The sequence below is a fragment of the Petromyzon marinus genome, chromosome 52 (genome assembly GCF_048934315.1).
Source record: "Petromyzon marinus isolate PM22_M1 ecotype Great Lakes invasive population chromosome 52, UKy_Petmar_22M1.pri1.0, whole genome shotgun sequence".
NCBI lineage: Eukaryota > Metazoa > Chordata > Hyperoartia > Petromyzontiformes > Petromyzontidae > Petromyzon > Petromyzon marinus.
The window spans coordinates 10,351,394-10,375,575 of record NC_133718.1 but is presented as its reverse complement, the minus strand read 5'-3'; the positions used below and the strand labels follow the sequence as shown (position 1 = coordinate 10,375,575).

The window sequence follows — 24,182 nt, the reverse complement described above, 5'->3', positions numbered from 1 at the left end:
GATTTCAGACCATCAGAAATGGAACTGTTACTGCGATTAATTACGACTTTGTTGACGTCTATCTTTTCGAGGTAGTCATATTGTCTACATGTTCCCAATCCGATGTAGACATTGTTGCTGTCAATGTTAAGTGTGATTTGTAGAGTGTCTTGTCTAACTGATCGAGTTCGGTGCGTGTAAGTCTGATTTTTTCCGAGATAAGAGCGAAGCTAGTTCTAGCTAGAATTCGTTTTGCATTGAGAGAAGTTGCAACAGCAGAGGTTAGTGTAAATGCGGTTGGTATTACCTTAGAGTCGCGGCATCTCTTCAGAAAGGTGAGAGACTCGATTAGTTGAGCCTTCTTATCCCGGAGTCTGTTGAATGATCTTAAGGATGTGTGAAATCCCTCCCCGTAGAGGCGGTTAAATTTCGATTTAAAGCTTTCGTGACTGCAAGGATTCTCTTGTGGAGCCACTCAAAACCATCACCTTACCCTACATTGCAGGGGTCACTAAAAAAATCTCCAAAATCCTGAATAAACACAAGATCCAGGTCCGATTCAACACAATACATAAAATCCATGATCTAGTTCCATCTGTAAAAGATGCTGTTCCAGACATACAGTTACCCTGGCGTTTACAAACTAAAGTGCCTCTGTGGTAGTAGCTACATTGGAGAAACCAAACGACATATCTCGGACCGCATCCGTGAACATAAAGCAGACTTGAAACACGGTAGGACGAACTCCTCTGCCGTGGCAGATCACTGTTATAATTCAGTGGGCTCACATGACATTGACTTCTCCAAGACGGAGGTTCTTTGCAAACCAACCGGCTACCATGAGAGATTCGTTCATGAGGCCATTCACATATACAAGCACAAAGACAATTTCAACCGAGAAGAAGGATTCTGGCTTAGTGACCATTGGAAAGATGTTTTAAACCATTTCCGTTCTTAATTAATTGTATTTTACGATGACCTTCAGACCGCAGCTCTTTCGCCAGCATTGACTCTTAATACCTCTCACACCACGGTTAATGGTATGGTTTACACCATGGAGTATAATAGCGCCTCGCAGCTGTCTCTTTCCCCCTCCTCTGTTCCGACCTTGGATGAACTCGTCCGTCTGAACGGGGCCCGTAGCTATCCGTGTTGCTAAAGTTGAGGGTAAGAATCCACCCATTTTTTGCGCCATATAGCATTGTGATAATATAACGACTTATTGTTGGTACCTTAGCTGATTGGAGAATAAAGAGTTTATTGATAACATTAAGGTAATTTATATTTTAGTTTTTTATTGGTTCACTATATAGTATTCATTATACATTGTATTGTATACCCAGTTACTGTGAATAGCTCAGATGTGTAGGCCTTGACTTCAACATAGCCATTTCTGTGACCAGTCACTAGCTAATCACTCAGTTATTTCAATGCTAAATTTGCCTAGTTATTTCAATGCTAAATTCTCCTGTTTGATTTATACTAGGTGCCTCGGTGAATGTGTATGCTCTGACTTTAACATAGCTATTTCTGTGACCAGTTACAAGCTAATCACTCAGCTATTTCAATGCTAAATTCTATGCTAATTCCTTTGTCAAGGGGTGCCTCTGCGGATGTGTATGCTTTAACTTAGCTATTTCAATGCTAAATTCTATGCTAATTCCTTTGTCAAGGGGTGCCTCTGCGGATGTGTATGCTTTAACTTTAACATAGCCATTTCTGTGACCAGTCACAAGCTAATCACTCGGCCATTTCAATGCTAAATTATATACTAATTCCTTTGTCAAGGCGCTTTGTTTCTTCTGACACAGCTTAAAGGTCGTGATCTGAGCGTGCCTTTTTCACTCCAGCGCTGTCCTACCAGACAGTCTCGTCCCTTCACCTGATGAAGGCCGCTTGTGTTGTGGCCGAAACGTCGTGAGAATATTATTGTGTTATTTTATTTTATCAATTTATTATTTTATTCTCATTCTATGTGACTTTACCGAAAGAACCAAAGAAGATGAATCCTTGCAGTCACGAAAGCTTTAAATCGAAATTTTACGTTATGTTGTTGACGTTATGTTATTGACGTTATGTTGTGTTATTGACGTTATGTTGTTGACATTATGTTGTTGTGTTATTGACGTTATGTTGTTGACGTTATGTTCGCACGGTACGCGTGTACAGCGCTGTCTGCGCGTGCACGGTTGGGCTTACGTGCATTGTACAGTGACACTACAGTGCGGTATGAATGAAGTCAACAGTGCACTACTTTGTGGCGAATCAACAGCGGTGGTCATATGCGAGTCGCCGCTCGCCGCCCTCGAAATGAGGAATTTCTACCACTGGCTCGGTATATAATTTCCTCTTGCTATCACTTTCGACGGTGTACTTGCATTCAATTAACCTGCAAATTGCGTGTGTGTCAGCACTGTACGGAACTCGAGCCTTCACTCGCCCGCATTCACAGACCCGCTCTGGTACCAGCGTGGTGAAGTATGGTCAAAACAAGCGCCGCAATGCGCCGCGCCCTGGTACTGCAGTGGACGGACGTCACTTCTCTCGCACAGCGCTCCGGGTGTCGGGGAACGCCGTGGGTCTCACCGCGTGCTGAGCGTGCCGCGTGCTGAGCGTGCCACGTGCGGCGTGTGCCGCGTGCTGAGCGTGTGCCGCGTGCTGAGCGTGTGGCACGTGCTGAGCGTGTGGCACGTGCTGAGCGTGCCGCGTGCTGAGCGTGGCACGTGCCGCGTGTTGAGCGTAGCACGTGCTGAGCGTGCCACGTGCGGTCGATGTCGACTCAAAAGGGTCGTGGTGGTGGTGGTTGTGTGCCCTGTGTAGAGTGACGATTCTGACATTTGGGACGACACAGCGCTCATCAAGGCGTATGACAAAGCCGTCACGTGCTTCAAGGTGAGTGTCTCAGACTCTGGCTGCGAGCTCAACCGGTCCTGGGCCTCCCCTAGGTCGACTCAGCCACAAATGAGGACCAGGCGCGGTGTGTAAACATCGCCACTGGGGAGACAAAGGCGGCCGGGCGTGGTGCTGACCACCCACCCCCTCGTGTGCTCTTCCGGCCTTTATAGGTGCTTGCTAACAGCACTTGCCCCAACAGTCTGTTAAGGCTATACGGGGGGGGGTCTTTGTATCGCTTGTCTGTGTGTACTTGTGCACTTCGTATCTCTGTGTGCGTGTACATGGTTATATTTACACCTTGAGACACAACACACCTGTTGCAAGGGATACCCGGGAAAGCCCGACAATATAACACACTTCATGTGTCACGTGCACCACCAGTGGTTACAAAACTAATTTCTTCACGGCTACATTTTTGTTCTCCTTCCCCCATACCTCCGATTAGTATGATTGGCTACGTACGATGCGAAAGAAATTCAACATGCGTACATCTTCGAGTACTGTGTTATCATTCGATGGTAAGCGCCTTGCTCAAGTTGATTTGACTGTTTTTGTCTAAACGAACTTCCTCACCAGGCGGCGGAGAACGTGCACAGTGATGCGTGTGCAGGTTGGAAACATGTCGGCTATAAATATGAATGGGGAAAATGGGCACACAGTGGTTTGACAGCATTGTTGCTAACTCAATAAGGCTGCATTATGCCTAGACTAGTTATAATAAATGGCACTCGACATTGTGCCATAGCAAAGTGACGTAGGATTTCTAAGAGCGTGCTTTTTTGAGTCGATGAGCCAATTTAATTGTCATGTGAATGCGTACATTCATACGCAGCGGGAATTGCTTCTAAATCCTCAAAATTATCCCAGAAAGTCACTCAAATTTGGTCGCTTGGTAAACCCCCAAAAATGCCTCTAAATCGAGCAACAAAATTGCTGAGTTGCCAACACTCTACGAGCCGTTCCAAAGTAGTACGTGTATGTACAGAAGCAGATCGAGACACCCGGTCCTACACGTCTTAGAGCAGGGGTGGGTTACCTACGGCCCGTGACTACGTCAGTGTATATGGCCGTGGCCACACGAAACCCAACCAACCTCAACTAACCGCCCGTGTTCTTTCAGACAGCGCTCAAAAATAGCACCGCCACTTACGAGAGCCCCAAGACCTACGGGGAGACAAAGTCCGTGAACAAGCGGGCGAAGACACGGAAGACGGCACAAGAGGAGCAGCGTGTCGCCCTCCGACAAGGTAAATATCCTGAAGCAGAAGATTACTGGTGCTCTGGATGTGGCTGTCACGTTTATTTGCAAATGTGATTTATAACTTTGACCATTACCTGCGTGATGTTAATAGTTGTCCGCTTTGTCGTGTCTGCTGTCCAACCTATATTGGCCTTTCACCAATATTCTTCACAGGCCACCGCTTCTGGTGTTTGGCATTGTAGTGCTGCAGGGAAATCTCAGGGAGAAGGTCCATGAGGTTTGCTTCTCCTGACAAGCAAATTATTTCATGAAACCTCCTTTGCCAGTATTAAATTATGATAATAGGGTTTTCCCCTTTCAGTTTTATTGCCAGAAAGGGGAAAGCCATATCATAATCAAATTCTTCTTTTGCGTGGAAACCACCCATGATTTCGTGAGAGAGTTGCTTCTGCCGAAATCCACTCTCAGTCTGTTTAGGCTCCACCGTGTGAGCCATTTGGAGTTGTAGCCAGATTCGAGCTCAGTGTTAATGTGACATTTTATTGAGAGACTGCTACCGTGTGGTGTTATCTCGGTGTGGCCTGGGACTGTTTTGTTGTTTTTTGCTGCCTTGCCCAAGCTTGATAAATCGGACTCCCGTAATTAATAAATTTCTTTGTTTATATTTAGTGACTTGCTAACCATTTTCTTTATTTTTCACTCCTATCATTTCATTTGTATTGTTTGCTGTTGTACTTTGCTGAGCTCCCCATTCTGGACCATCTGGGAAAATGAGCTTCATAGCTCATCGAATTCCTCCAGTCTAAATAAAGATTCTCATGTATGTATGTTGAATTACTTTCGCACAATATTCTTGGTTCTTTCGGTAAAGTCACGTAGAAGGGAAATAATAAAATAATGCAAATAAAACACTAAAATTCTCACGACGTTTTGCACCGTACATAGCCAACCGCGCTAGTCAGAAGTGCAGGGGAAGTACAAGAAACTGAAGACAAAAATCAGTTCTAAAGAAATTAGTTTTCAGTCTAGATGTAAAAGTGCATAGCTCCAGTGGCTTCTTAATATCGGAAAGGAAGAGCGTTCTAGATGGCCGCAGAAGCGAATCTGAAAGTGCACAGTGAAAAATCGAGCCAAAAGTTTGATGGTTAGCCAAACGGTCCCTTTGTGTGTTCCCCGCTGCGACAACACTGAGAACAAGGAACACAAATTCTACGTAAGCATACACAGTCCTGCGGATGGCAATTTTCCTCAGCTAAATGCCGATGTCGAGGTCTTCCAGCCACGGGAGCTCTTCAGGAGAGAGTTAATGCAGTTTTGCTTTTCTTCCGTTGGTGGAGCGCAGACTACAGCGGTTTACTTTGTGGAGACTCGAGGCAGCCAGGCGTGGTGCTGGCCGCATCGCCGCCTTGTTGCGCCATGCCGTCCTCCGTAGGTGTGCCAACAGCGCTTGCTCCAGTGGCACGCGTCGGCTAGACGGGGTCAATCGTTGCCCGTCTCTGTGCCAACCTCTCGCGTGCCAGTGGAGGCCGGGCGACCTGTGCCAGGCTGCTTGGTCCGAGGACGGCGTGGTCTACGACGCCACGATCAAGTCGGTGGACGCCAGCGCCGGCACCTGCGTCGTGGTCTTCACGGGCCACGGCAACGAGGATGAGCTGAAGCTCGCCGATCTTCTGCCGCCAGCGGCGGAGTCTGCCGCCGGCGCCGGCGGAGAGAGTGACGCGGCCGCGAGCTATGACGCCGACTCAGCGTCCCGGGCCAGCAAGGTGAGTCGGGGCGGCGGGGCTGTGATGGATTCAGATGAATGGATTCGTTGAGAGTTGAGCTGCCTTTCCTGCTCAAAACATGCAATGGGGCAAATGTTCATTTGCTGTGAGCCAGTGGTGCAAAAACCCGACCCCCCCCCCTCCCCCAAGGCTTAAACTTGTAACTTTTCAAAACCAGTCCTGGGACCACATTGACCATCATGCACAAACCAAAATGGCGATGTATGGTCAAACAACTCCCCCCCATGACCCAATACGGCATGGTGAGACCTTCATCTGTCAAGATGGTTTCATGAAGGGCTGTAAATTATCGCATAATTCTTTCATTGTGGTGGAAAGGAAGCTTTTGATACATTTGTGAAGAAAAGCAGCCTAACCCCTAAACGTTGGCAGCTACGTGGCTCTCGCCAGGACGTGGACCCAGCCCGATGTTTTATTCGGCCATGTTACCGAGGGTGGAGGTGAGGAGGTGCCCTTCTGTTGCAGCGTAACAATACGAGTAGGTTGATTAGCAAGACGAAGATTTTTTTCTGCGTGGGGAATTAAAGATGTGGAGTGTCGTTGAACCAAATGCATTGCATTTGAAGAGAAGTAAAAACATGAAGAAAACCCGTTTCATGAAGGCTATTTCGATTGATTTTTAAGTCAGATTACAAACTCGTCTGCCACGTGGTTTATAATTCAAGAAGATCTTTGTCTTTTACGTGTGCCATTGGAAGTACAGTGATGGTGCGGTTCAGTGCACTACGCCCCGAACCCGGCAACTTGAGTTCGACCAATGACAGTGGCTAATATTTAATCTTTTGCTGTGCCTCCCGTAGGTTGCCTCAGCCTTAAATAGTCACCTGGTGCTGTGTGTAAATATCCACATTTGAGGAAACAAGGGCAGCCAAGCATTGTGCTGGCCAACCATCTCCATCGCGTGCCGTGCCGGCATTAATAGATGCTCTCAAACAGCATTTGCCCCAACAGTCTGTTAAAGGCTATGCGGGGGATCTCTGTCATTGTGGAAGTACATGCTGTGCCAACAATGCAGTGCGTAGTTTGAAGGCCCATATGTAATGTTATGTAAATACAGATATTACCTCTTTAGAACGAACCACTAGCGAACCTGGAATGAAAACTTAAACTGGACCTTGAGGAAACACGTGACAGCGTCAATGTGTCGCTGTGTATTTGTAATGGTTTATTTGAACAGGCATCCTAAACAAATGCTAAATTAAAACATGACATACAGGCAGGTACATGTGTACATTATTCATAGAATACAAAAGAAAAACCCATCAATGATTGGATGCTTGGCAGCGAGCACGATCGTTATATATGTAGGGTGGCTAAGGTAACCCGGACGCTGTGTGGAAGTATGCGAATCGACACGAGAATTAACGCCACTGCAGCTATGCTCGTAATAAACGGGCTGTCGTTATGAGCATGGTCCGTTATACGAGGTCAAGCCGTAGTCATTTAAGGAATGCAGAATCGCGCGAAAGCGTCTCTCCGATGTGCGTTCCCGTGTGTGTGCCGACGCCGCAGGAGAGTGCCCCCTCCGCCGACGACTACGAGATGCCAGGCAGACCCAAGGGTGGGCACGGAGCATGGAAGAAGGGTCACAAGCAGAAGCAGAGCGTCCCACCGTGGGCCTACCCGTCGCCACCCTTGTCCCATCCTCCCCCCTTCCCTGGCTTTCCACCTTACGTGAGCACATTCGCCTGGTGGGACACTTGAGCGTTGCCGTGTGTGTCATACGAATGAGCGAGTGTTGTTAGGCGAGGAATTAAAAGCGATTGTTACATGCCGACTAGAGCGGTTAATCGATCGGCAGGTCGCACATCGTGGGGGAAAGCGTGTGAAAGAGTAGGCCAAATACCCCCTAAAGCGGCTCTCAGTGTTACCACGTGATACATTACTCACAATACCCCCACAGTGTTACCACGTGATACATTACTCACAATACCACCACAGTGTTACCACGTGACTAGACTCAAGGTAACGAAAACAAATCGGATTCATTTATTTTAACGAAACTTTATTTTGAGTTGTATTCCCCATACAGTATATTTTTTACAGTGTTACAGGCAAATGTACAATTATTGTTTTTTATGCCTAACAATGCTTCCCTTTTTTGTTTAACCATAACACATTTTATAACACTTACAGGTATGTGCATTTAAATACACTTAATTATCGCGTCTCGACTTACGAACCATTCGACTTATAAAGGCTGTTCAGGAACAGAACCCATTAGTAAGTCAGCCACTTGTGTGTGTGTGTGTGTCCATGTGTGTGTCCATGTGTGGGGAGCAATAGTGTAGCGGTTAGCGCGCTGCGCTATGAACCTGGCGACCCGGGTTCGATTCCCTCTCACGGCCAACACCAGTGGCGATTATCTGAACCGGTCCCGGGCCTCCCCTAGGTCGACTCAGCCTCAAATGAGTACCTGGTGCGGTGTAAACATCGCCACTGGGGAGACAAAGGCAGTCGGGCGTGGTGCTGGCCACCCACCCACTCGTGTACCATTTCGGCCTTCATAGGTGCTCGCTAACAGCACTTGCCCCTACAGTCTGTTAAGGCAACACGGGGGATCTTTGTCTTTGTGTGAGGAGCGGTCGTGTAGGTTATACGTTCTTGCTAACAGCCCTTGTCCAAACAGTCTGTGAAGGCTATGCGGGGGTTCTTTGTCTTTTGCCTTTGTGTGTGATGTTTTAATTCGGGCTTTTTAACTTTTAAAATGAAATAGTTGAATGAAAGAGGTTTCTGAGCCATAAAAATGAAAGTTTATTCGTCTTGGCAATGGCATTAGTGGCGGCGGTGTTGGCATCGTGGTGATGGCGTTGTTGGTGTTGGCGTTCGCGGCGTTGGGAGTGTCCGTGACATTGGTGGAGGTGCTGACGTTGACGGCTGCGGCACGAATCAGCTTCTCATTCTCGTGACGCAGCCGTTGATTCTCCTTCTCTACGAGCCGGCTCTCCTCATGCAGCATCTGTGGATGCAGCACCATCGCCCTCTCACGTGTATTTATCCTGTGACGAATGTGACGTCATCGCCGGATGTGATGCGGTTAGAATCTGACACCGGCCGGGCACGTCAGCTGACCCCCCCCCCCCCCCAAAAAAATGGGGTATGTGACGTCACAGACCGAGGTGCGCCTTATTTATTTATTTTAACTCAAGCGGTTTTTCGTGCCGTGCCCCTAGCGGTAGCGGGGAGGATAACGGTGGGGGGTGGGGGGACGGTAGGGGGGGTCGGGAGCGCTGCCGCGATGTACGCGTTGCTGTCGGCCATCTTACACAGGGAAAAGTTTCTCGCTTTTGCCAATCCCTGTGTCCCCTCACGGCGTGGGGGGAGGGAAAGGTGAAGGGGGGGGGGGGCGTGTTGAAGACGTCATCGCCGGCTTTCCCGTTCACAACAACGGGCGACGCTTTCCTCACGTAAGATGGCCGCTGGTGACAATCGTTTGCGAGTTTGAAGTTGCAGGGCAGTTTTTTCTCTTGTCGCATTCCAGCGCCTTTCTCTTCTCTCTGAGGCAGCAAGACACACGGGCGTCCACTGCCAATAACCACCAATGACAACCAACTCACGTGTCTCCTTGTTGTTGTTGCAGTATTAATTACCTGAGGGACCGACAGCCTTGGCTTCTTCACCACCATCAACCGAGAGTGGTCTATGGGAGTCGAGTTTCTTCTGGTAGAGGGCACAGCTCCAGATTAGTTCGAGTGTAAAATAAAAGTTGCCTACAACGAGCTGGCTAAGTGCGTGAGGGAGGATGCACGACTGGAGAAAACAACTGGGAATATGCACAACTTGTGCGGGTTTCACGACGTATTGATATTTACGCCACCCAAAACAAAACCTTTATTTTTTTATTTAAAGCTTTCGTGACTGCAGTGATTCATATTCTTGGTTCTTTCGGTAAAGTCACGTTGAAGGGAAACAAAATATGTATAAAACAATCAAAATTCTCACGACGTTTCGACCATAACAGAAACGGTCATCATCAGGTGTGAAAATGTTCTTGCCGTTGGTTTTCATAGCTGATGATGACTGCTTGTGTTGCAGTCGAAACGTCGTGAGAATTTTTATTGTTTTATATATATATTATTACTTTATTGTTTCCCATCAACGTGACTTTACCGACAGAGCTAAGAATATGAATTACTGCAGTCACCAAAGCTTTAAATCAAAATTCTTCTTTTAATTAACAATTAATTTCTCCTACACAACCAAGCCAGCATCAGGACTCAAGGTAACGAAAACAAAACGAATTTATTTTCATGTTACTTTATTTTAAGTTGTATTTGCCATACAGTACATTTTTTAGAGTGTTACATGCAAATATACAATAATTCTTATTTATAAGCTTAACAGTGCTTCCCTTTTTTTGTTTAACCATAACACATTTTATGACACCGACGGATATGTGCATTTAAATACAGTACATTATTGCTTCCCGACTGACAAACCATTCGACTTACGAAGGGTCCTCAGGAACAGAACCCATTAGTAAGTCAGGCACGTGCGTGTGTGTGCGTCCATGTGTGTGAGGAGTGGTCGTGTACGTCATACGTCCTTGCTAACAGCCATTATCCAAACAGTCTGTTAAGGCTATACGGGGGTCCTTTGTCTTTTGCCTTTATGTGGGTGATGTTTTTATTCGGGCTCTTAAACGTGTCAAATTGAAGCGTTTACGAAAGAAGTTTCTGAGACATCGAAATTTAAGCTTCTTGGTCTTGTTGGTGACGTTGGCGGTGGGGGTGTCAGTGGCGGCGATGGAGGCGGTAGCGTCATCAGCGTCGGCGTTCGAGGCGGTGGAAGCGTCTGCGGCATTGGTGGACGATGTGGTGTTGGCTGTGGCAGCAAAGGAGGTCTCCTCGTTAGTCGTGATAGCGGCGGTGGTGGCGTCATCGGCGTCGGCGTTCGCGGCGGTGGGAGCGTCGGCGGCATTGGCGGAGACGTTGGCCGTGGTGGCGTGGGGGGCTGCGGCACGAATCAGCTTCTCGTTCTCGTGACGCAGCCGTTGATTCTCCTTCTTTACGAGCCAGTTCTGTTCACACAGCATCTGTTGATTCAGCACCATTGCGTTATCCCGAAGCAGTATCTCTAGACGCAACGCCTCATTGTCTTTACGCGTCTCCGCCTCCCTGAACTTAAGGAATGCGTTGTCGTCTTCCACCGTGCGTCTTCTTTGACGCAGCTTCACGTTTTCCTCGCACAGCATGGTGCTGTAACGCTGGGTGTTGGATAGGTTACAGCTCCAACGTCGCCACAGGAATATCTGGATCACAGCCATCATCACTATCGCAATGGCCATGAGCTGCTGTGACACAACGCATGGCAAGGGGTCTATGTTGGGCTTTGTGACCAATGGAGTCGGGTAGTTGACACTGCCTACTCCTTTGTAGTCAACCAGTCTGGAAAGTGAATCAAGAGCAACGCGACAAACGGTATGACTACATGCAGGAGCAGCATCTTGCCACGACGTGTTGCCAACGCGAAGCCAGTTCAGGTGTGAGACTCGCGTGTGAGCGTCACGTGTGCATTAAGCCTGTGACGATAGCGACGTCATCGCCGGATGTGACGTGCTGACCCCGCCCCCAAACCGGATAAATGACGTCACAGGCCGAGCCGCGCCCTTATTATTTATTTATTTGCCTCGCAAGCGTCTCGCGCAGCGCCCCTAGCGGTAGCGGGAAGGTTAACGGTGGGGGGGGGGGGGCAAACGGGGGGAGGTGGAGGGGCGTGTTGAAGACGTCATCGCCGGATTTCCCGTTCACCACAACGGGCGACGCTTTCCTCACGTAAGATGGCCGCTGGTGACAATCGTTTGCGAGTTTGAAGTTGCAGGGCAGTTTTTTTTCTCGTCGCATTCCAGCGCCTTTCTCTTCTCTCTGAGGCAGCAAGACACGCTGCCTTCCACTGCCAATAACCACCAATGACAACCAACTCACGTGTCTCCTTGTTGTTGCAGTATTAATTACGTAAGGGACCGACAGCCTTGGCTTCTTCACCACCATCAACCGAGAGTGGTCTCTGGGAGTCGAGTTTCTTCTGGTAGAGGGCACAGCTCCAGATTAATTCGAGTGTAAAATAAAAGTTGCCTACAACGAGCTGGCTAAGTGCGTGAGGGAGAATGCACGACTGGAGAAAACAACTGGGAATATGCATAACTTGTGCGGGTTTCACGACGCATTGATATTTACGCCACCCAAAACAAAACCTTTATCATGGATAATATTGGTCGCGAAAGCCTACGTCTTAAACTCATTGAACATAGTTTATTGAATAAAAGTGACCATTGAAACGAGATTTAGAAAGCTCGTTCATCCATTAAATCGCTGCGTCTCTGCGTTTGTGTATCCGTGCCTCATGGCCTCATGGTGCACATGGCCTGGCACAAGCGTCGTGGTGACGTCACCGCCACTTAGTGGCGAATGGCGGTTGTTGTGTTTGTGCAGCTGCTAGAGGCGGCTCGTGACATGTCCACGAGGTGGGGCTGCCGTGAGTGACGCCTGTAACGGTGGCGTTCTCATGAAGAAAAGCTCGTCATGTTATCGGTACCCCCGTGAAAGTACTTCTTGAACTGTCCTATCTCGCAACGGTGGGCATTCATAAACAATACGACACAAAACAACAAAACACTCAAATGCTGTCCCCATTACCCTCTCAAGTCCACACTACAACAACAACCCTTTGACACTGCCAAAAGCCGTGACCTGCTGCTCTATTAAATATTTTCGCAGTGCCACCGAGCGTTGTGACATCGTCTCACTGCAGCCACGTGCGTCTTATTCACCGCCCTGAATGGGTGTCAAAAGCAGTGGCTGAAATTAGAAGCGAATGGCAACGACTGAAGTGGGAAACCTCTCACTCGGACGCCTTCACAGCCGCCCCGAGACCTCCCCGAGGCACAAATCACACTGTGGCTATGCAGCGGTTTCAAATGCGAACTTAAAATGTTACCTTCCTTAAGCAATTCACGTTGAAACAATCATATTTTTAAACACGAGACGATTTATATTCTTAGCTCTTTCGGTAACGTCACGTTGAAGGGAAACAATAAAATATATAAAACAATATTTATTTTAGGAATAGGTTTTACCCTTTTAACTGGCACAAAAACTGACACCTTTATTCAAGGCATCATGTTACCGAAAGAGCTAAGAATATGAATTACTGCAGTCACGAAAGCTTTAAATCAAAATAAATAGATTCATATAAAAGTATTTTTTTTATTTGAGAAATAATTTAATCTTCTCCAGCTAGTTGGTTGGGGCAGCGCCCCAACGTGCCTAGGGGGGACGAACCGCGCCTGGCAGCTCCGTGTCCGTGTCTGTGTGTCTCTGTCGATATGTCTCACTTCCTGTATCTGTACCTCCTGACCAAAGCAAGTGCACGGGTGGCTGAACCTACAGGGTTGCCACGAAGAGTTGTGGCATTGCCATCACTCTGCCCACCAAAAGAAAGCACCTGCCTGGCCAATTTATAGTGGCTGCTGTTGTTGTATGCGGGCAGTCCCCTCATTCCAGGGCCTTGGAATGAGGTGCAGCAGACAAACATGAATGGTGTTTGGAAAAAGCTTTGCTCTCAATATGTGAATTATTTCAGGGGGTTTGAGGAAACAATGTCCACAGTCATTGACAAAAATCGTTGGATTGGGAAAGCAAATTGAGCAGGAGATTGAGGCCGATAAAGTTCATTCACAAGATAGGACCAATGAGGATCTCATGTAACTGGAGGCAGAAGAGTTTACAGATTAAGCTGACGTCACTGAGAAAAAGATTTCCGGTATTTTGAAGCTGGCTTGACTATTTTTGAGGTTCAAAATCCTAACTCATGTAGATTCTACATTTTATCTACATAATGACACCTTTCCGATATTAACTATGTTAACCTATTTGTATTTTTTATTTTTAAATTATATCTTAAAGCTATTTTATATTCGATATTTATTCAATTTTATATACTTCAGCCCCTTGGTGTTAGTTAGACTTTTAACCCTTATTATTACAGTAAGACTTGTTTAAAACTTATTTAAGATTTTAGATTCCTATGTTGAATGTATGCACCATCCTGCCAAAGTAAATTCCGTGTCGGTGTGAACTTTCATGGCGAATAAAACCCTTTCTGATTCTGATTCATATTCTTAGCTCTTTCGGTAAAGTCACGTTGAAGGGAAACAATAAAACAATAAAAAATATATAAAACAATAAAAATTCTCACGACGTTTCGACCATAACGCAAACGGTCATCATCAGGTGTGAAAACCAACGGCAAGAAACATTTGAAAGAAGTGGCGGTTTGCATTTATTTATTTTCAAACGGTGTTTGTATTTATTTAAAAAAACGTTAGCGCCACGGATAGCGATTTGACAGTTTGTTTAGAAGGACGAGTCCATCTATGTTCTGAAAAGAGGAGGGGGGAGACGAAAAATTAATGCATGCTGTCTGAAAGCCACCGTAAGCGTGAACTATTGATTAAATAAATGAATAAATGCACCGTTTAAAAATAAATAAATGCAACACGCCAAATGTTTCTTGCCGTTGGTTTTTCACACCTGATGATGACCGTTTGCGTTATGGTCGAAACGTCGTGAGAATTTTTATTGTTTTATATATATTATTGTTTTCCTTCAACGTGACTTTACCGAAAGAGCTAATAATATGAATTACTGCAGTCACGAAAGCTTTAACTTATATAGATTCACCAATGTCTCTAGAGTTGGCAGTGATGGGTTGAGTTTCCACTGTATTTAAAGATATATGAACAAAATAATATGGCCTCTGTCCAAGTTTCCCTTGATAGGTTTTTCATGAATGTTGAAAGAGAGCCAGAGCCAACCCGACCAATCTCTCCAGAAAGATTTCAATAAAAGTTTCCTGAAAGGTGCCCTTCACCACACTCGCTTGCGTCACTATCTTTTAATTAACCATTAAATTCGCCTACACAACCAAGCCAGCATCAGGACTCAAGGTAACGAAAACAAAACGGATTGATTTCTTTATATGTTACTTTATTTTAAGTTGCATTTACTATGCAGGAATTATTTTTAGAGTGTTACATGCAAATGTACAATAATTATTTAGAAGCTTAACAATTCGTCCCTTTTTCAACGGTTTTAATTAACTTGATTCCTCTGTTTGTCGTGGTCAAATCTTGTAATCAAAATTTGGTCCACTTCCCGTTGTCCAATCAATTCCACATTTTGCACACGTACTCAGATCCGGTGACAATGCATGCCAGTATAAAAATTGGCATCAATTAATTCGCTACTTTAAGGCAATTTACATTTTGTATGGACGCCTTATTATATATATAATTGTGTAGGCAAAAAACGCCGCGGTCCCTAAACTGTGGAATCGGCTCACACATAGTTCATAGTTCCATTTATTTGGTATAGCCCTGTGAGCCATTCGGCTCTTGAATCAGGTGCAACCGCAACAAACAAAAAACAAAAACATGAACAAGAAAACATTTTAAGGTGACTATGTGACTGTGGAAACAGAAAATCCAGGAAAAAAACATCAGAATATTCCTGAAATAGCACCGTACACCAACGCTGTGTGCAAAAATACCAGTGGGATGCAAGTCAAATAACAACAACCACAAGACAACTATGATTTAGGCCATCAGTCTTAACTCCGTACTACAATAAACGAAAACATGGCCAAAACCAATAAAACGTTTTCGAAATCACCAAAATAAAAGCCATAAATGCAACGTAACAGTGATCACAAAAAGCAGGTGCCGCGTGTCTCAGGCGACATTGATGCACTTCTCGACCGTGAGTTAAACGAAATTGTTAATAAAACCGATGTTTTAAAAAACACTATTTTTCAACGAATTTATTTGTTTAACCATAACACATTTTATAACACTGACGGGTATGTGCATTTAAATACAGTTCATTATTGCATCCCGACTTACGAACCACTCGACTTACAAAGGGTCCTCAGGATCGGAAACCTTTAGGAAGCCAGGCACTTGCGTGAGTATGCATCCATTTGTGTGTGCATGTGTGTGTGTGATGAACGGTCGTATAGGTCATAAGTCCTTACTAACAGCCCTTCTCCAAACAGTATGTTACCGCTATACAGGGGTTCTTTGTCTTTGGCCTTTATGTGTGACGTTTGATTTGGGCTTCTTTAACTTATAAAATTAAATCGTTTTATGAAAGGGGTTTCTGAGTCATCGAAATGTAAGTTTTTTCGTCTCGGTGGTGGCAATAGTGGCGGCGGTGTTGGCGTCGTGTAAATGGTGGCGGTGGTGGTGGCGGTCACGTCGTTATCGTCGGTGACATTGGTGGAGGTGCTGACGTTGACGGCTGCGGCGCGAATCAGCTTCTCGTTCTCGTGACGCAGCCGTTGATTCTCCTTCTCTACGAGCCGGCTCTCCTCATGCAGCATCTGTGGATGCAGCACCATCGCCCTCTCCTGAAGCAGCATCTCTCGACGCAACGCCTCATTGTCCTTACGCGTCGCCGCCTCCCTCACCCTCAGGGTGGCGTTGTCGTCTTCCACCGTGCTTGTTCTTTGACGCAGCTTCACGTTGTCCTCGCACAGCATGGCGCTGTAACGCTCGGCGTCGGATAGGTTACAGCTCCAACGACGCCACAGGAATATCTGGATCACAGCCATCATCACTATCGCAATGCCCATCAGCCGTGACACAACGCATGGCAGCGGGTCTATGTAGGGCTTTGTGCACAATGGAGTCGGGGTCGGGTACTTGGCACTGTCTCCTTTATAATCGACCAATCCGGTAATGTGAATCAAGGTCAACATGACAAACGCCTTGACCCCATGCAGCAGCAACATCTTGACCACGCGTGTTGCCAGCGAGGAGCCAGTGGGACTTGTGAGCGTCACGTGCGAGCGTCACGTGTATTTAGCCTGTGATGATTGCAACGTCATCGCCGGATGTGACGCGCGGATGTGACGCGCTTAGAAATTCGATACCTGCCAGTGACGTCAGCTGACACCGCCCCCAACAATTATGTTTGTTACGTCACAGACCGAGGTTGCGCCCTAATTAATCATAAAACATTTTTATCACGCGGCGTCTCGCGCAGCGCCTATAGCGGTAGCGGGGAGCATAATGGCGGGGGAGTGGGAGACGGGGAGAAGGGGGCGGGGTCCATAGCGCTGCCGCGGTGTACGCGTTCCTGTCGGCCATCTTACACAGGGAAGAGTTTCCCTCTTTGGCCCAATCCCCGTGTTCCGTTTCGGCGTGGTGAGGGGGGAGGTGAAGTGGTGACGTGTTGATGACGTCAATCGCCGGCTTTCCCATTCACAGCGGCGGGCGACGCTTCCCTTGCGTAAGATGGCCGCCGGCGGCGAGTCGCAGGTTTGCGGTGGCGGCGTTCAGGGCGCACATGGGGCGCGCGCTCCCTTCACTAGGAGGCAGCGAGAGAGGCGGCCTTCGATAAGCTCGGATAAACAACACCCAGCTAAAGCAGCGTGTCTCCTTGCTGCTGCTGTTGTGTTCGTTACGTAAGGGAACCGGCCGGCTTGGCTTCACCACCACCGCCGCCGCCAACAACAACCACCACCACCACCACCTTCAGTCGCGCGCTTCTCCTGCGAGGTTTCAAAGCTCCTGGGGGGCCTCTTTGCGGGCTCGCTCGCTCGCGCCATCGTCCATGGCCGTGTCGCGGGGAGACGTCGTCTACCAGAAGGGGCAGGTGATGGACTAGTCGCGCCCGCTCCTCCTCCTCTCCCATACCCCCTCCTCTTTGTGCTCCACGCGTCCACTGCTATACGAGGGCCTCTGCACACCCCGTGGGGTTTATTAACTTGACCATACTTCACCTCGCCTGCTCAGTGTGGGTTGGTGAGAGTGGGTGGCGTCAGTAGAGTCGTGGCTGTCGGATACACTTCTTCTGTATGCTGTGCACCGCGAAGCAGAATGAAGACGTTGTTATTGACGTTATGTTGTTGACGTTATGTTATTGACGTTATGTTATTGACGTTATGTTGTTGACGTTATGTTATTGACGTTATGTTGTGTTATTGACGTTATGTTGTTGACGTTATGTTATTGACGTTATGTTGTTGACGTTATGTTGTTGTGTTATTGACGTTATGTTGTGTTATTGACGTTATGCTATTGACGTTATGTTGACGTTATGTTATTGACGTTATGTTGTTGACGTTATGCTATTGACGTTATGTTATTGACGTTATGTTGTTGACGTTATGTTATTGACGTTATGTTGTGTTATTGACGTTATGTTATTGACGTTATGTTATTGACGTTATGTTGTTGTGTTATTGACGTTATGTTGTTGTGTTATTGACGTTATGTTGTTGACGATATGTTCGCACGGTACGCGTGTACAGCGCTGTCTGCGCGTGCACGGTTGGGCTTACGTGCATTGTACAGTGACACTACAGTGCGGTGTGAATGAAGTCAACAGTGCACTACTTTGTGTCGAATCAACAGCGGTGGTCATATGCGAGTCACCGCTCGCCGCCCTCGAAATGAAGAATTTCTACCACTGGCTCGGTATATTATTTCCTCTTGCTATCAGTTTCGACGGTGTACTTGCATTCAATTAACCTGCAAATTGCGTGTGTCAGCACTGTACGGAACTCGAGCCTTCACTCGCCCGCATTCACAGACCCGCTCTGGTACCAGCGTGGTGAAGTATGGTCAAAACAAGCGCCGCACTGCGCCGCGCCCTGGTACTGCAGTGGACGGACGTCACTTCTCTCGCACAGCGCTCCGGGTGTCGGGGAACGCCGTGGGTCTCGCCGCGTGCTGAGCGTGCCGCGTGCTGAGCGTGCCACGTGCTGAGCGTGCCACGTGCTGAGCGTGTGCCGCGTGCCGAGCGTGTGCCGCATGCTGAGCGTGCCACGTGCTGAGCGTGCCGCGTGCTGAGCGTGCCGCGTGCTGAGCGTGGCACGCGCCGCACGCCGCACGTGGCACGTTCAGCACGTGCCGCGTGCTGAGCGTGGCACGTGCTGAGCGTGTGGCACGTGCTGAGCGTGGCACGTGCTGAGCGTGTGGCACGTGCTGAGCGTGGCACGTGCTGAGCGTGTGGCACGTGTTGAGCGTAGCACGTGCTGAGCGTGCCGCGTGCGGTCGATGTCGACTCAAAAGGGTCGTGGTGGTGATGGTGGTGGTTGTGTGTCCTGTGTAGAGTGACGATTCTGACATTTGGCACAACGCAGCACTCATCAAGGCGTATGACAAAGCCGTCACGTCCTTCAAGGTGAGTGTCTCCGACTTTGGATGTGAGCTCAACCGGTCCTGGGCCTCCCCTAGGTTGACTCAGCCACAAATGAGGACCAGGCGCGGTGTGTAAACATCGCCACTGTGGAGACAAAGGCGGCCGGGCGTGGTGCTGGCCACCCACCCGCTCGTGTGCTATGCCGGCCTTCATAGGTGCTCACTAACAGCACTTGCCCCAACAGTCTGTTAAGGCTATAAGGGGGGGTCTTTGTCTTTGTATCGCTTGTCTGTGTGTACTTGTGCACTTCGTATCTCTGTGTGCGTGTACATGGTTATATTTACACCTTGAGACACAACACACCTGTTGCAAGGGATACCCGGGAAAGCCCGACAATATAACACACTTCGTGTGTCACGTTCACCACCAGTGGTTACAAAACTAATTTCTTTACGGCTACATTTTTGTTCTCCTTCCCCCACACCTCCGATTAGCATGATTGGCTACGTACGATGCGAAAGAAATTCAACATGCGCACACCTTCGAGTACTGTGTTATCATTCGATGGTAAGCGCCTTGCTCAAGTTGATTTGACTGTTTTTGTCTAAACGAACTTCCTCACCAGGCGGCGGAGAACGTGCACAGTGATACGTGCGCAGGTTGGAAACATGTCAGCCACAAATATGAATGGGGAAAATGGACACACAGTGGTTTGACAGCATTGTTGCTAACTCAATAAGGCTGCATTATGCCTAGACTAGTTATAATAAATGGCACTCGACACTGTGCCATAGCAAAGTGACGTAGGATTACTAAGAGCGCGCTTTTTTGAGTCGATGAGCCATTTTAAATGTCATGTAATGGCGTACATTCATACGCAGCGGGAATTGCTTCTAAATCCTCAAAATTATCCCAGAAAGTCACTCAAATTTGGTCGCTTGGTAAACCCCCCAAAATGCCTCTAAATCGAGCAACAAAATTGCTGAGTTGGCAACACTGTACGAGCCGTTCCAAAGTAGTACGTGTATGTACAGAAGCAGGTCTAGACACCCGGTCCTACACGTCTTAGAGCAGGGGTGGGTTACCTACGGCCCGTGACTTCGTCAGTGTATATGGCCGTGGCCACACGAAACCCAACCAACCTCAACTAACCGACCGTGTTCTTTCAGACAGCGCTCAAAAATGGCACCGCACTTGCGAGAGCCCCAAGACCTACGGGGAGACAAAGTCCGTGAACAAGCGGGCGAAGACACGGAGACGGCACAAGAGGAGCAGCATGTCGCCCTCCGACAAGGTAAATATCCTGAAGCAGAAGATTACTGGTGCTCTGGATGTGGCTGTCACGTTTATTTGCAAATGTAATTTATAACTTTGACCATTACCTGCGTGATGTTAATAGTTGTCCGCTTTGTCGTGTCTGCTGTCCAACCTATATTGGCCTTTCCCCAATATTCTTCACAGGCCACCGCTTCTGGTGTTTGGCATTGTTGTGCTGCAGGGAAATCTCAGGGAGAAGGTCCATGAGGTTTGCTTCTCCCGACAAGCAAATTATTTCATGAGACCTCCTTTGCCAGTATTAAATTATGATAATAGGGTTTTCCCCTTTCTATTTTATTGCCAGAAAGGGGAAAGCCATATTATCATAAGCAAATTCTTCTTTTGCGTAGAAACCCCCCATGATTTCGTGAGAGAGTTGCTTCTGTCGAAATCCACTCTCAGTCTGTTTAGGCTCCACCGTGTGAGCCATTTGGAGCTGTAGCCAGATGCGAGCTCAGTGTTAATGTGCCATTTTATTGAGATACTACTACTGTGTGGTGTTATCTCGGTGTGGCCTGGGACTGTTTTGTTGTTTTTTGCTGCCTTGCCCAAGCTTGATAAATCGGATTCCTGTAATTAATAAATTCCTTTGTTTATATTTAGTGACTTGCTAACCATTTTCTTTATTTTTCACTCCTATCATTTCATTTGTATTGTTTGCTGTTGTACCTTTCTGACCTCCCCATTCTGGACCATCTGTGAAAATGAGCTTCATAGCTCATCGAATTCTTCCAGTCTAAATAAAGATTCTCATGTATGTATGTTGAACTACTTTCGCACCATATTCTTGGTTCTTTCGGTAAAGTCACGTAGAAGGGAAATAATAAAATAAAAAAAATAAAACACTAAAATTCTCACGACGTTTCGCACCGTACATAGCCAACCGCGCTAGTCAGAGGTGCGGGGGAAGTACAAGAATCTGAACACAAAAAGCACTTCTAAAGAAATTAGTTTTCAGTCTAGATGTAAAAGTGCGTAGCTCCAGTGGCTTCCTAATATCGGAAAGGAAGAGCGTTCCAGATGGCCGCAGAAGCGCATCTGAAAGTGCGAGCCAAAAGTTTGATGGTTAGCCAAACGGTCCCTTTGTGTGTTCCCCGCTGCGACAACACTGAGAACAAGGAACACAAATTGTACGTAAGCATACACCGTCCTGCGGATGGCAATTTTCCTCAGCTAAATGCCGATGTCGAGGTCTTCCAGCCACGGGAGCTCTTCAGGAGAGAGTTAATGTAGTTTTGCTTTTCTTCCGTTGGTGGAGCGCAGACTACAGCGGTTTACTTTGTGGAGACTCGAGGCAGCCAGGCGTGGTGCTGGCCGCATTGCCGCCTTCTTGCGCCATGCCGTCCTTCGTAGGTGTGCCAACAGCGCTTGCTCCATTGGCACGCGTCGGCTAGACGGGGTGAATCGTTGCCCGTCTCTGTGCCAACCTCTCGCGTGCCATTGGAGGCGGGCGACCTGTGCCAGGCTGCCTGGTCCGAGGACGGCGTGGTCTACGACGCCACGATCAAGTCGGTGGACGCCAGCGCCGGCACGTGCGTCATGGTCTTCACGGGCTACGGCAACGAGGATGAGCTGAAGCTCGCCGATCTTCTGCCGCCAGCGGCGGAGTCTGCCGCCCGCGCCGGCGGGGAGAGCGACGCGGCCGCGAGCTGCGACGCCGACGCGGCGTCCCGGGCCGGCAAGGTGAGCCGGGGCGGCGGGGCTGTGATGGATTCGGATTAATCGATTCGTTGAGAGTTGAGCTGCCTTTCCTGCTCAAAACATGCAATGGGGCAAATGTTCATTTACTCTGAGCCAGTGGTGCAAAAACCCGACCCCCCCCTCCCCAAGGCTTAAACTTGTAACTTTTCAAGACCAGTCCTGGGACCACATTGACCATCTTGCACAAACCAAAATGGCGATGTATGGTCAAACAACTCCCCCCCTCCATGACCCAATACGGCATGGTGAGACCTTCATCTTTCAAGAGGGTTTCATGAAGTGCTGTAAATTATAGCATAAATCATTCATTGCGGTGGAAAGGAAGTTTTTGATACATTTGTGAAGAAAAGCAGCCTAACCCCTAAACGTTGGCAGCTACGTGGCTCTCGCCAGGACGTGGACCCAGCCCGATGTTTTTTTCAGCCGTGTTACCGAGGGTGGAGGTGAGGAGGTGCCCTTCTGTTGCAGCGTAACAATACGAGTAGGTTGATCGGCAAGACGAAGATTTTTTTCTGCGTGGGGAATTAAAGCTGTGGAACGGCGTTGAACCAAATGCATTGCATTTGAAGAGAAGTAAAAACGTAAAGAAAACCCGTTTCATGAAGGCTATTTCGATCGATTTTTAAGTCAGATTTCAGACTCGTCTGCCACATGGTTTAGAATTCAAGAAGATCTTTGTCTTTTACGTGTGCCAATGGAAGCACAGTGGTGGTGTGGTTGAGTGCACTATGCCCCGAACCCGGCGACTTGAGTTCGACCAATAACAGTGGCTCATATCTAATCTTTTCCTGTGCCTCCCCTAGGTTGTCTCAGCCTTAAATAGTCACCTGGTGCTGTGTGTAAATATCCACATTTGAGGAAACAAGGGCAGCCAAGCATTGTGCTGGCCAACCATCTCCATCGCGTGCCGTGCCGGCATTAATAGATGCTCTCAAACAGCATTTGCCCCAACAGTCTGTTAAAGGCTATGCGGGGGATCTCTGTCATTGTGGAAGTACATGCTGTGCCAACAATGCAGTGCGTCGTTTCAAGGCCCATATGTAATGTTATGTAAATACAGATATTTCCTCTTTAGAACGAACCACTAGCGAACCTGGAATGAAAAACTTAAACTGGACCTTGAGGAAACACGTGACAGCGTCAATGTGTCGCTGTGTATATCTAATGGTTTATTTGAACAGGCATCCTAAACAAATGCTGAATTAAAACATGACACACAGGCAGGTACATGTGTACATTATTCATAGAATACAAAAGAAAAACCCATCAATGATTGGATGTTTGGCAGCGAGCACGATCGTTATATATGTAGGGTGGCTAAGGTAACCCGGACGCTGTGTGGAAGTATGCGAATCGACATGAGAATTAACGCCACTGCAGCTATGCTCGTAATAAACGGGCTGTCGTCATGAGCATGGTCCGTTATACGAGGTTAAGCCGTAGTCATTTAAGGAATGCAGAATCGCGCGAAAGCGTCTCTCCGATGTGCGTTCCCGTGTGTGCGCCGACGCCGCAGGAGAGTGCCCCCTCCGCCGACGACTACGAGATGCCAGGCAGACCCAAGGGTGGGCACGGAGCACGGAAGAAGGGTCACAAGCAGAAGCAGAGCGTCCCACCGTGGGCCTACCCGTCGCCACCCTTGTCCCATCCTCCCCCCTTCCCTGACTTTCCACCTTACGTGAGCACATTCGCCTGCTGGGACACTTGAGCGTTGCCGTGTGTGTCATACGAATGAGCGAGTGTTGTTAGGCGAGGAATTAAAAGCGATTGTTACATGCCGACTAGAGCGGTTAATCGATCGGCAGGTCGCACATCGTGGGGGAAAGCGTGTGAAAGAGTAGGCCAAATACCCCCTAAAGCGGCTCTCAGTGTTACCACGTGATACATTACTCACAATACCCCCACAGTGTTACCACGTGATACATTACTCACAATACCACCACAGTGTTACCACGTGACTAGACTCAAGGTAACGAAAACAAATCGGATTAATTTATTTTCACGTAACTTTATTTTGAGCTGTATTCCCCATACAGTATATTTTTTACAGTGTTACAGGCAAATGTACAATTATTGTTATTTTTCTGCCAAACAATGCTTCCCTTTTTTGTTTAACCATAACACATTTTATAACACTTACAGGTATGTGCATTTAAA

The 24,182-nt window shown here is 47.7% G+C and overlaps 2 protein-coding genes across 3 annotated transcripts in view; both read left to right on the top strand.

Annotated features, from left to right (window-relative positions):
• Positions 1-8,616, top strand: part of LOC116953480 (uncharacterized) — a 43,611-nt gene extending 34,995 nt beyond the window's left edge. Inside the window, exons 4-5 of the mRNA XM_076075031.1 lie at positions 5,388-5,838; positions 7,372-8,616. Of these exons, the coding sequence (XP_075931146.1) occupies positions 5,388-5,838; positions 7,372-7,563 (643 nt within the window). The 3' untranslated portion in view covers positions 7,564-8,616. The remainder of the gene's footprint in view (positions 1-5,387; positions 5,839-7,371) is intronic.
• An 11,455-nt stretch (positions 8,617-20,071) lies between these two features.
• LOC142931339 (survival motor neuron protein-like) lies at positions 20,072-22,893 on the top strand. 2 transcript variants are annotated; one of them, XM_076075233.1, is made up of 2 exons: positions 20,072-20,301; positions 21,678-22,893. In XM_076075233.1, exons 1-2 carry the CDS (start codon positions 20,284-20,286, stop codon positions 22,044-22,046), a joined length of 387 nt encoding a protein of 128 aa, XP_075931348.1. In that variant the 5' UTR covers positions 20,072-20,283; the 3' UTR covers positions 22,047-22,893. The 2 variants fall into 2 exon arrangements, with proteins under 2 accessions (XP_075931348.1, XP_075931349.1); XM_076075234.1 differs by having other exon boundaries at positions 20,073-20,301; positions 21,771-22,893.
• The last annotated feature ends 1,289 nt before the right edge of the window (positions 22,894-24,182 follow it).